This window comes from Sebastes umbrosus, chromosome 23, assembly GCF_015220745.1.
Source record: "Sebastes umbrosus isolate fSebUmb1 chromosome 23, fSebUmb1.pri, whole genome shotgun sequence".
Classification (NCBI taxonomy): Eukaryota; Metazoa; Chordata; class Actinopteri; order Perciformes; family Sebastidae; genus Sebastes; species Sebastes umbrosus.
The window spans coordinates 20,295,793-20,308,663 of NC_051291.1; the positions used below are offsets into that span (position 1 = coordinate 20,295,793).

Consider the following 12,871-nt stretch of genomic DNA (forward strand, 5'->3'; position numbering starts at 1 on the left):
ACAAACTAACCGTAAACATAGTTAACACAAACTAACCGTAAACATAAAGTAAACACGAACTAACCGTAATCATAGAGTTAACACAAGCTAACCGTAAACATAAAGTAAACACAAGCTAACCGTAAACATAAAGTAAACACAAACTAACCGTAAACATAAACTAAACACAAACTAACCGTAAACATAAAGTAAACACAAGCTAACCGTAAACATAATTAACACAAACTAACCGTAAACATAAAGTAAACACAAGCTAACCGTAAACATAATTAACACAAACTAACCATAAACATAAAGTTAACACAAACTAACCGTAAACATAAAGTAAACATAATGTAAACACAAACTAACCGTAAACATAAAGTTAACACAAACTAACCGTAAACATAAAGTTAACACAAACTAACCGTAAACATAAAGTCAACACAAACTAACCATAAACATAAAGTAAACACAAACTAACCGTAAACATAAAGTAAACACAAACTAACCGTAAGCATGAAGTTAACACAAACCAACCGTAAACATAAAGGAAACACAAGATAACCGTAAACATAAAGTAAACACAAACTAAACACAAACTAACCGTAAACATAAAGTTAACACAAACTTACCGTAAACATAAAGTAAACACAAACTAACCGTAAACAGAAAGTAAACACAAACTTACCGTAAACATAAAGTCAACAGAAACTAACCGTAAACATAAAGTTTAACACAAACTAACCATAAACATAAAGTAAACATAAAGTAAACACAAGCTCTCGACTCTTTAACACCATGTTGGTAACAGAAGTGATGTTTTGTCCTGCAGCCGTCCAGACGAGTCAGCAAGATTTAAACTCTGAATTAAAACTTTAACTTAAAACTTTAACTTTAACTAAAACTATTCTAAATCATCTAAACGTCTGCTGAAGAGTTCGTTGTCAGAACTGAGATCCAGACGGATCAGAACTGAGATCCAGACGGATCAGAACAGTTTCAGAGCAGCTGCTGCTTCAGTTGAAGGAGAGTTTTGTTCAGTGTGTAAATGATGTCATAGTATCTGAGCTGATTCTGAACAGGTGTGTCTGATCACACAGGTGTGACTCCTCCTCCACCTCATCATCATCATCATCATCAGGTCAGAGTGTTGGTGGTGGTGAGACAGGATGCTGTCTGTCTGTCTGCTATCGGTCTGTCTGATCAGGCTTCACTCAGGTGAGAAACACCTTCAGCTCTCAGACTGGACGGTAATTAAAGGGTTAAATCTGAGGTTGGTCTGTTTCTGTTTGTGTTTGAGCAGCTGAACTCAGTCAGAGATCATCAGACTCACCAGCTGCTACTGGAGGAGGAGGTACAACCAATAGATCTCTACATGTTACTGTTACTGCAGGTACAACCAACAGATCTCTACATGTTACTGTTACTGCAGGTACAACCAGCGTGTTTCTGTTCATGTTTTAATGTTACTGCTGATTTCAGGTCAGTTTGAACTCTTAAGCTGTTTAGTTTGATTACTAAATCAGTTCAATGTTTTCTGTCTCTTCAGATTCCCTCCAGAATCAGATCCAGAATCAGCTGAATGTGACTTTAAACGAGAAGCTGCAGGAACATGGTGAAACTTTCTCTGGACTCTTTGGATTCACTGGTACATTTATATATTCTTCTTCTTCTTCTTCTTCTTCTTCTTCTTCTTCTTCTTCTTCTTCTTCTTCTTCTTCTTCTTGTCTCTCTTGTAGAGCTGTCGGGGGTGCGGTCCTTCAGTCCAGAACAGGAGCAGGAGTCCAGGATCATCGGGGGTCAGGAAGCCTGGTCTCACTCGTGGCCCTGGCATGTTTCTCTTCGGTTCGCCACCATGCCGGCCTGCGGAGGAGCCATCATTGGACCCACCTGGGTCCTCACGGCTGCTCACTGCTTCAAAAGGTCAGAGGTCATCAGTTAGATCTGGAATTAGACCAGGTTTACGTAGACCATCTCCAGAGTTAGACTAGTTCACCTCTCATCTGTCTTCAGGTACAACAAAGCTTCTTTCTGGACGGTTCTGGCTGGAAAACACGACCTGGAAAATCCTGATGAAGCTGGACAGCAGGTGAGAAACTAGATCGGTATAATCTAGACCTGATCCACCACCAGTGGATCAGGATCTGACTGTGGTGTTCTGTCCCGTTCCAGCTGGTGGGCGTCTCCATGATCATCAAGCATGGCGGCTACAACAGCCGGACCAAAGAGAGCGATGTGGCGCTGCTGAAGCTGCAGCAGCCGCTGATCTTCAACCGCTTCGTCAGACCCATCGACATCTGGATGACCTCGCTGCCCCCCTTCAGGAAGTGTACCGTCACCGGCTGGGGCGCCACCCGAGAGAGTGAGACCACTTCTTCTGGATCTGATCAGAAAAAATACATTTCACCACTGACCCTTCTTCTTCTTCTTCTCCTCCTCCAGACGGAGCCAGAGTACACCGGCTCCAGGAGGTCAATGTAACCATCCTGCCCCCTGATGTCTGTAACCGGTTCTACCGCGGGAGGATGCGACCCTCCATGTTCTGTGCTGGGAAGGACGGAGGAGGAGCCGACGCCTGCCAGGTACCTGGACCACCAGAGTCCTCAGAGACCACCAGAGTCCTCAGAGACCACCAGAGTCCTCAGGGACCACCAGAGTCCACAATCAGTCCGAGTGTGTCCACCGTTCGTTTTCCTGTCTCTGTGTCTAACAGGACCCTGTTTCTGTCTCAGGGGGACTCTGGAGGTCCTCTGTCCTGCTTCACCGGCAGCAGGTACGAGTTGGCGGGTTTGGTGAGCTGGGGGATCGGTTGTGGACGAGCCACAAGGCCAGGAGTCTACACCAACGTCAAACATCAGACTCAGTGGATGTCTGACATCATGAGTACGTGTCCCAGATCACCCAACACCTGAGAGTCCACCTGTCAGACCACCATCACCTGTCAGACCACCATCACCTGTCAGACCACCATCACCGCTAAACTGAAAATGCATTAACGCGTTATCATGTTAACTTTGACCGCCCTGGTTAGTTTGTTTGTGTTATTGTGTGACTTTGGTGTTTTAAAGGTTTAGTTCAGAGTCAACCACACTAACTTCCTGTGATTTTTGTTTTGGAAACAGGTGAACTAGGATTCGGATTAAGATCTTTAGTTTCTCTCTGCAGGGCGACTCTGGAGCGCCGCTGTTGTGTCGGAAACGTGGTGCCTACTTCCTGTTTGGCGTGATCACGTGGGGCAGCGGGCGGTGTGATGCCGACAAACCGGCCGTCTTCACCAGAATATCTGATTATCACTCGTGGATTACTGAGGTGACTGAAGACGTCTGAATGTTTCTGTTAGAAAATAAATTCTGTTAACTGGAAGACTCAAAGTTCACTTATTAATTTTCTAGAGCTTTCAACCGCATCTTCATCAGAGAATGAGTTGTTGCCTCGATTGTCACATGACAGAAGTATTGAACTAAGGAAGTGAACCTACAGTTACGGCTGTTTTACAGTTAGTTAGTTTAACACTTACAACTAATCAACATCAAGTTTTCTACTTCAGGATTTTCTCTGTTGAGTTTCGTTGAAGTCTTAAACCTGACAGAGTTGGTGAATGTTACATAAGATGAGAAAAACAACATGGAGAACAGCTATTCAACACTGTTTGATGTTTTAATCAACATTTAACTTCACAGTTTTGATTCTTCACCTAACTTTTTTATGTCTGCAGAAAACCTAAAAGTTTAAAATTTCTAAAAATGTAAACTTTCCTGACAACAAATCCGTTTTAAACTAAAGGGATCATTCACAGTATATGTTTGTGATCAGAGTAAAATGACTCTTAAATCTTCTAGTTTTATGTCCTGGAATGAAACCTCACAGTTTGTAAAATTACTGAAGTTGCACCTGAACGCATCATGATTGTTCGGGAAGTCCTCCATCAACGGCTCGGTTTGAGAGGCAGAATCTGAGAAAGTAAAACTAAGTGAAACAGAGTTTGAAGCTGGTCGAAGGACTTTCAGTCCACAGAGGGTTCCAGTCCAGCAGTGAGCAGCTCAGCTGTCCTGCAGCAGGTCGTACGATACTCCGTTCACCTCCTGGTGTTGCTCCTCCGCCTGCAGACCGACAGCTTTATTCAGTCATCTTATTATTAGACTGCAATTTATATTCATTATCAATCTGTTCATCATTCGTTCAGTCTCCAGGGTTGTAAACGCAGATTTCAAAACTAGTGTCAAAAACACAGTTTACAAGAAACAATTCTGAGAATTTGCATCTTTCATCTATAGACAACACAGAGATGTCTGTTATTTATTTTAATAAAGATTGATTTCTCCATAACTGATAAACTGATGTTTGATTGACATCGACTGTTACGGTTCACACGAGGATAGAATTCAAAATACTGTTAAAAATGCAGTTTTGGAGATTAAACTCTGAAATTTACCCCTCCCCCCCCCCCCCCCCCCCCCACACACACACACACACACACCTACCATGACCTCAACATGTTGTCATTTATTTTCATGAACATTGGAGCTTTATTTAGAGAGAATTCACAATAGCTGTGTACAGTTCTGTTTACACTAACACGGTTTGATGCACTGTGGGCTCAATTTATGATAATTCAGGACAGTCTGAAGATGCAGCATATAAAAACTGTAGGAGGAGATGAGAGGTTTAATAAGAAAAACAGAGTGATGGACTTCAAAATTGCCTGCCAGGTTGAAGCATCTGAATATTTGGTGGAAGTTGTAGCTTGTACGGCCGATTTGTTATGAATTTTTCAAGTTTTAAATTTTAGGTGTTTGCTGCAGCGACACCATCAGAACTATCGGCCCACAAAGACAGCTGAGGAAGTTTAACATCGGACTGGACCGATGTGCAAAGTTCGGTTTATTTTCATGCATGGAAGGCAGATTTCCTAGGAAGAATAATAATGATAATAATTATGCTAATTATATTTATACTAATGACAAAGTCTAGTCTTAATCGGTCTGACCTAACAACTGGTTTAAATCTGTAAAGACATGAATTCTAATTAAATCAAGCTCATACCGTATCTACATTAAAGAAACGTGTTATATGAAACTATGACTCACTGTGACATCAGATGTGTTGGACACAGCCGGCTCTGGAGCTGCTTCATAAACCGGGTTACAGATGCTGGCGGGGAAGTCTGCAGCTGGAGCTTCTTCCTCCCCGTCATCCTCCTGCCAGAGACACCAGCGTAGCCATCAGCACTGACAAATCTCTCATAATAACCATCAAACATGTATTTGAATAAACAAGTGAAATGTCTAATAACACCAACACATGTCTTCAACTAATAATAACAAATGTGATATATTAAATAAAAGAAGCAACAGTCTGACCTTGAAGTAGTGGAATTGGAAGGGTTTAGTTTTGTGGGTGTAGAAGTGATATCCGACGAAGAGGACTCCTCCCACCAGAACAATCAGCAGCACCAGTCCGACTCCCATCCCGGCCTTATGGGCCACATGCATCTGCAACGGACCAGGAATACCGGCTTGATTCTTTTTTTCATTTAAACTTTGATTATTTATAAAGTCAGTAAATACTATTAGTATTAGTATAATTAGTAAATACTGTGTTGGAATGACATCACTTGCCTCTTGGCGAGGAGGCAGGGCTTTCAGCGGTCCCTGGAGAACATGAATGATGCCGTTGGAAGCCAGGATGTCCGAGTCGGTGACGAATCGGTCGTTGATGTAACGAGACGACTGAGGAGATTAAAATAATTTAAACGGACTGAAACAGAATATCTGTAAATCTACATGTTAAAAACCTGTTTTCTAGGAGGGGTCAGCGTCGCCCTCTAGTGTTTAGTAGCAGTAATAACTCTGACCAGAGATGAGGGGCTGAGCAGGTCGGCGACTCCGAGGACAGTCAGACTGCCGACACGAGTTCTGATCCGACTGCCATTCTTCAGGAGGCTGAGAGGAAGAGCCCGACCCTCCGACAGGTGGAACTCGACATCCCGGGGAGACAGAGTCTGCAGGGACACATGGACAGAGAGGTGAGGACACGCCAACAGGTAGAGGTATAGTATCTGTCAGTATGACTCACCTGGTTGGCCGGCAGGCCGGTGTTGTCCGGTACAAACAACGTGGACTGGACCGTCAGGTTACTGAGACGCTTTAAAAACTGCCTCCCGGACTCAGACACCTGAGAGCAGTTCAGGATTTGCTGCAGGAGAAAATAAAAAGTCAAAGAAGATTAATATGCGTTACATTATATATACAGTATATATACAGTATAAACTGTATATGTGCAATATTAAACAGACGTCCGACTCACTGTGAGGAAGTTGGAGAAGGTCGTCGTGGATCGGAGGACCTGCAGCATGTTTCCTGTACAGCTGAAACCGTCTCCAACGTAACCGAGCTGACACTCACACTGCACCTCTGAAACAAACCACAGAGTTACTGATTACTGATGATCAATACACCAGAATCACACATCGGATTCAATGATCAATACACCAGGATCACACATCTGATTTACCGATCAATACACCAGAATCACACATCTGATTACTGATGATCAATACACCAGGATCACACATCTGATTCACTGATCAATACACCAGAATCACACATCTGATTACTGATGATCAATACACCAGGATCACACATCTGATTCACTGATCAATACACCAGAATCACACATCTGATTACTGATGATCAGTACACAAGAATCACACATCTGACTCAATGATCAATACACCAGAATCACACATCTGATTCAATGATCAATATAATAATATATTATATTAGACTTATATAGCGCTTTTTAGGGATCTCAAAGACGCTTAACATATAACATATATGATCAATATACCAGAATCACACATCTGACTCAGTGATCAATACACCAGGATCACACATCTGATTCACTGATCAATACACCAGAATCACACATCTGACTCAGTGATCAATACACCAGAATCACACATCTGATTACTGATGATCAATACACCAGAATCACACATCTGACTCAATGATCAATAAAACAGAATCTGGGTTATGATCTCATTTGAGACAATAACAAAAAAACTAGTTCATGTGAAGTCTTTTAAAATATGTTCTACTCTAGATTACTATGAAACTAATACATCAATAACTTTGACTCATCCATTCTACTCTGTCGTCACTCCTCTTCCTCTCTCACCCTTCATCCGGTAGCAGAAGGCGTCCCATGACTCGCCGGTTTTGCGGGTGCCGTAGTCCACGATGCCGATGTGTCCGAAGCCACACTGGGGGTTGGAATAGGTGGTGGGGTACGCCACCCGGGCCTGGTCCAACCAGCCGGCAGAACACATGTTCAACCCGCCCTACAGGGACAGCAGTCATATAATATCAACTCTTCATCATCATCATCATCATTATCATTATCATCATCATCAACATCATCATCATCATCATCATCATCATCACCAACATCATCACCATCATCATCATCATCATCATCATCACCAACGTCATCACCATCATCATCACCATCACCATCATCATCACCACCATCTTCATCATCGTCATCATCATCATCATCACCATCACCACCACCATCACCATCACCACCACCACCACCATCATCATCATCACCACCACCACCACCACCACCACCACCACCACCACCACCATCATCATCACCACCACCACCACCACCACCACCACCATCATCATCATCATCATCACCACCACCACCACCACCACCACCACCATCATCACCACCTTCATCTTCATCATCATCATCATCATCACCACCATCTTCATCATCATCATCATCATCATCATCATCACCACCACCACCACCACCATCATCATCATCATCATCTTCATCATCATCATCATTATCACCACCATCTTCATCATCATCATCACCACCATCATCATCGCCACCATCATCATCACAACCACCACCACCACCACCACCACCATCATCATCATCATCATCATCATCATCTTCATCATCATCATCATTATCACCACCATCTTCATCATCATCATCACCACCGCCACCATCATCGTCATCGTCATCGTCCTCATCATCAACACCATCATCATCGCCACCATCATCATCACAACCACCACCACCACCACCACCACCACCATCATCATCATCATCATCATCATCATCAACATCATGTTTAAACTCAATCCAACAACATGTTGGTCCGTCTCTAAATACTGGTTCCTACTGGATATCTTTAAAAACACTAATATATAGTTTCATCAGTAACAATGGAGTATCAGACATATCAGGCTGTGATACACACACACACACACACACACACACACACACTATACTTTTAAAACAATATGTAAATAATATCTCAGATAAACATGTATGTGTGCTGCGTTCACTGACCTGCTGTGCGTAGGACAGCTGGTCGTACGTCGCCAGGCTGCCTCCCTCTGCAGCGCAGGCCTGTTGAGCTGCAGTGAAGTTCAGTTTGTACTGACCGTTACCGGAGCGCACGTGAAACACACCCAGCTTCGCATCTACACACAAACACAACAGCACAACACACACTCAGTGGAGCACACTCATTTCGGTCGGGACTGATGACATCATTAACTAATCACTGATCAATGTGCATTAGAGCTGAACTGATCAGTGTTTACTCACGTTGTTTCTGAAGAATCAAATATAACACAGAACTCAGATGACCAGGTTACCACATCATGTTCATACCTTCAAAGTGGAGGCCGGTACATTTGGCGTCCTGATGACATCATTAACTAACCAGGTTACCTCATCATGTTCATACCTTCAAAGTGGAGGTCGGTACATTTGGCGTTCTGATGACATCATTAACTAACCAGGTTACCTCATCATGTTCATACCTTCAAAGTGGAGGTCGGTACATTTGGCGTCCTTATGACACTGCCCGTTGTCTTGGAGACAGCGGCTGATTGGCAGCTGTTTGACCTGACATGTGAGTCCGTCTCCGATGTAGTTGTCCTTACAGGTGCACTTCTTCTTTCCCTGTTCACACAAACACGTCACGTTACACTCTGACAGACCAATGGCAGTGAAACACGCGTGGCGTCGTCCTCCTTACCGGAGCCGTCATGGTGCAGGTGGCGTGTTCGTGGCAGCCGCCGTTGACCCCGGAGACACATGGGTCGATGGGCTGACAGGTGAAGCCGTCTCCAGAGTGTCCTTTAGGACAGGTACAACTCACCTGTTCACCTGTCTGAGAACACCGGGCTCCTTTAGCGCAACCGCCGTTCCACATCTGACACATGTCCATCGCTACAGACACACATATAGATATACAGTATATAGATATAGATATACAGATAGACATATACAAATATAGACAGTGAAATATTGGTGATATGTATTGTGATTTTTAAGTACTTTGATTCGATATTGTGATTTATTGTGATTTTTAACTTTTTCAACACTAGACCATGTTGAAAAAGTTGAATCATACACTTCTAGGGACTTTTACTTTGGAAAATCTCTAAATTAATACGGTAAAAATGTTTGATTTTCAGCATGTATGTAGTCAGAGATGCCATCTCGGTTTTTGGCCGGACGTAGTCACAAGTGTATATTTCCTCTAATACTTTCTACTTTCTCGTTTCGACTCGCTGCGGTTTGTTTTGGTTGACGGATACGGAACGAATATGATGTCACGTTACTCAGACTACAACAATAAAAGCGGCAACTTCCTTCTACCTCCATAGACTCGGATGAAGCAAATATATGACATTAAAACACCTATTTAGAAATCTTAAACAAAAAACACGACACATAGGTGAATCAATATTTTTTCCCACCCCCAATATTTACCTGTACAGGTGATTCCGTCTCCTTCATAAAATGGCCGACACACACAGGTGTTGTTTTCCTGACAGACGGCTTTTGGAGAACAGGACGGAGAACACTCAGAGAGGCCAGCTGGAGGAAACACAGAAGTTTTTATTACCGTAGAAATGATGCGTTCACACACAGAACGCTGACAGGAAGTCCTGGACTCACCAAGCGGCGTCTCGCAGCGCTCTCCGGTCCAGCCCGCCTCACAGAAACAGGAACCTGCACCTTTACGCCCGACGTCACATGACCCGTGTTCTGAGCAGTTACAGGCTGGGAACCAGAAGGAAACAACCTGTTATAAAACCTGTCGATCATCAAACAGAAAACGGTTTGACGGCTGCTCACCTTTACAGATGTCTCCGTAGAACCCCTCACTGCACTGCTCGCAGGCCACGCCCCTGTATCCTGCGTCACAGGTACAGGTACCGTTACCAAGCTGACCGTCGTCACATTTACCGTGGTTACTGCAAGGAGCGTCGACGCCGCCAGGACAGACTGGACAGAGAGGAGGGATCAATAAACAGCTCATTAATTATTCATGATGTCACCACAATCATCTGCATGAAAAATGTTCCACGAAGGAGGAAATGAACTCAATCTTTAAAAGTTAGCCTCCGGTCTTTCCTTTGTTTAGCCTCCAGCTAACACCATGACCTCATCATGATGTCCACACTAAAAAGGTCTATAGGCAGAAATGTAATATATAACTATGTTTTCATTAGTGTATAATCAGCTGAAACTAAAAGAACCAAGATGGCGACGGCCAAAAACCAAGATGGAGACAGCTAAAAACTAAAATGGGGATGGCCAAAAACTAAGATGGTGAAGGGCACAAACCAAGATGGAGACGGCCAAAAACCAAGATGGAGACGGCTAAAAACCATGATGGAGAAGGCCATAAAACCAAGAGGGTGACAGCAAAAAAACAAGATGTAGACGGCCAAAAAACAAAATGGCGATGGCCAGAAACCAAGATGGAGACGGCCAAAAACCAAGATGGCGACGGTCAAAAACCAAGATGGCGATTTCATATAACAGTCTATCATGTAATATACACATTTGTTGAGTGGTGGTTTTCCACAGAGACGTGTCCAGACTGTGGATCTTAAACGCTTTGACAGTGTTTCTATACGTTGGCTAACACGTAGTTGGCGGCGTCGTCTCACCCAGACAGTCAGGTCCGTGGTAACCTTGACAACACTTTGGCTCCCAGATGTTGAAGGTACAGATGCTGCGACAGCCGGAGTTTTTAGTGATGAACACGGAGGGAAGATCACACTTCTCAACTTTCTGAAGACAAAACCAAGAAAAAAATCAGAAAACAAACCGACTCTGACTGGTTAGTGACCAGAGGACAACTCTGACTGGTTAGTGACCAGACGGCGACTCTGACTGGTTAGTGACCAGACGGCAACTCTGACCTTCAGTGTGGAGCCTTTGAAACAACGAGAAGCGGAGTTGGTGCACAGTCCACAGGTCATCTACATCAGAAGTAGAAATAAAATCAGTTAGTAATTGCATCATCACATCTAATTAAGAGCACAACACCTTTTCAATGAGAGGAACCAGATCTGGGACCAGGAGCATGTTTAACAAACGATGCAGGTTCTCATTTTTTAACGAGTGAGTCAGAAATTAATTCGCTACGTATCTACAGCTGATAACAATCTATAGTGAGACTGATGTTCGTCAACCAGAAGTGAGAAGCTGCTTTTGACTACTTCTGTTCTGAGAGGGTTGAGAGGGCTGAGAGGTCTGTTCTGTTCTCTGGGTCTCTGGGTGTGTTAGCAGACAGTAAAGTGAGGATTTACCGGAAGGTACACGGTCTTGTGTTGATCACAGCGTCCTCCGAGGCTGGGCGGAGTCAGCAGGCAGTCGATCCCGTAGGCAATCCCGCCGTTAAACACGAGGTGTCTCTGAACAATCCGACACTTCCCGTCATTAACGAAGATCTCTCCCTGTTCAAAGAAGACACAACCGGATCAACAAGCGCCCAGCATCTTCTCTTCTTCTTCTTCAGTTTTCTGTCTGTGTCTGTTGAACTCACGATTTGGTCCGTCCCTCCACAGGTGAACGAGAGCGGCGACCCCTGCAGGGTCTGAGGCGAGTTCAGATGGATCAGACCTTCAGCGTAAACCTGAGTGGACAAAGAAGAAGGAAGAAGAGTCCTGAGACTGTCTAGACAGACGTTTGCTGCTGGCGCATATATATATATATATATATATATAGAGAGATATATATCTCTCTATATATATAGAGATATATATAAGGTCTCTGAGGTGATCCATAACAGTGTTCTTGAATCCTCCTCACCTTCTGGCCGAACAGGATGTGATACTTCATGTACTCCACCAGCTTTGGTACGTTGTCAGAGTGGAACAGGAAGTCCTTCTGCTCCTTCGGCAGAGACGCCATGACACTATCTGAGGGCATGAAGACGGTCAGCGGGGGGTACTTCTCATCATCGAACAGTTTCATCACACCTGTGCCCTGAAACATACATACATACAAGATCATGCATTTCACTGTTTAACCAGACACGGAGCCAACTACCATCTAATCCTGCTGACAAACAGACAAACTGAAAACATGACCTCCATTGCGGAGGTAATAAATGGGGAGGTACGATGTCATTTTGCGCAAGAATAAGAGAATTTATTGCACTAAATTATGGATTTAATTTCCTCCAGAGGTGGAAGGATAACAGGACTGGTTAATAAACGTTATATGTGGAGCGTTTTACACTGAAACAATCTGTTATGTTGTGTTTAAAAGTTAAAACCTGAAGTATCTGAGTCCACAGTGAGAACTCGTCCCCGTGAACATCAACAGGCTTCTTCATCTTTACCACATTTAAACATTTAGTCATTTCACTGAAGAAGAAAAAAAAGTTCTGTTTTCTTACCACGAGCAGTCCGTAGAAGGTTTTATACCCGTTACCTTCTGCCACGTCACTGAGGTTCAGCTGAAATCATTTACATGAAGGAGTCAAACAATTCATTGATTAGTGAACATACACTAAATAAATACTGATTAATTTATCCGGTAA

At 43.5% G+C, this 12,871-nt stretch overlaps 3 protein-coding genes across 6 annotated transcripts in view; 1 reads left to right on the forward strand and 2 right to left on the reverse strand.

The window, feature by feature from the left end:
- Positions 1-3,390, reverse strand: part of svopl (SVOP-like) — a 38,485-nt gene extending 35,095 nt beyond the window's left edge. The window contains exon 1 of the mRNA XM_037759884.1: positions 3,143-3,390. The gene's annotated coding sequence lies outside the window, so the exon portion shown is untranslated. The remainder of the gene's footprint in view (positions 1-3,142) is intronic.
- On the forward strand, positions 1,059-2,909 carry LOC119482417 (transmembrane protease serine 9-like). 4 transcript variants are annotated; one of them, XM_037759886.1, is made up of 9 exons: positions 1,061-1,200; positions 1,286-1,336; positions 1,376-1,414; positions 1,532-1,630; positions 1,722-1,905; positions 1,996-2,071; positions 2,155-2,344; positions 2,425-2,564; positions 2,715-2,909. In XM_037759886.1, exons 1-9 carry the CDS (start codon positions 1,152-1,154, stop codon positions 2,892-2,894), a joined length of 1,008 nt encoding a protein of 335 aa, XP_037615814.1. In that variant the 5' UTR covers positions 1,061-1,151; the 3' UTR covers positions 2,895-2,909. The 4 variants fall into 4 exon arrangements, with proteins under 4 accessions (XP_037615815.1, XP_037615814.1, XP_037615816.1 ...); XM_037759887.1 differs by lacking the exon at positions 1,376-1,414 and having other exon boundaries at positions 1,059-1,200; positions 1,286-1,375; positions 2,696-2,890; XM_037759888.1 differs by lacking the exon at positions 1,376-1,414.
- A 235-nt stretch (positions 3,391-3,625) lies between the features above and the next one.
- Positions 3,626-12,871, reverse strand: part of stab2 (stabilin 2) — a 34,569-nt gene continuing 25,323 nt past the window's right edge. Inside the window, exons 50-69 of the mRNA XM_037759889.1 lie at positions 12,728-12,787; positions 12,136-12,312; positions 11,870-11,959; positions 11,634-11,780; positions 11,244-11,303; positions 10,989-11,112; positions 10,168-10,317; positions 9,988-10,092; positions 9,799-9,906; positions 9,059-9,252; positions 8,841-8,982; positions 8,362-8,495; positions 7,162-7,324; positions 6,289-6,395; positions 6,058-6,177; positions 5,837-5,983; positions 5,601-5,711; positions 5,343-5,474; positions 5,070-5,180; positions 3,626-4,082 (exon numbers count right to left, since the gene is read on the reverse strand). Of these exons, the coding sequence (XP_037615817.1) occupies positions 4,023-4,082; positions 5,070-5,180; positions 5,343-5,474; positions 5,601-5,711; positions 5,837-5,983; positions 6,058-6,177; positions 6,289-6,395; positions 7,162-7,324; positions 8,362-8,495; positions 8,841-8,982; positions 9,059-9,252; positions 9,799-9,906; positions 9,988-10,092; positions 10,168-10,317; positions 10,989-11,112; positions 11,244-11,303; positions 11,634-11,780; positions 11,870-11,959; positions 12,136-12,312; positions 12,728-12,787 (2,442 nt within the window). The 3' untranslated portion in view covers positions 3,626-4,022. The remainder of the gene's footprint in view (positions 4,083-5,069; positions 5,181-5,342; positions 5,475-5,600; positions 5,712-5,836; positions 5,984-6,057; positions 6,178-6,288; positions 6,396-7,161; positions 7,325-8,361; positions 8,496-8,840; positions 8,983-9,058; positions 9,253-9,798; positions 9,907-9,987; positions 10,093-10,167; positions 10,318-10,988; positions 11,113-11,243; positions 11,304-11,633; positions 11,781-11,869; positions 11,960-12,135; positions 12,313-12,727; positions 12,788-12,871) is intronic.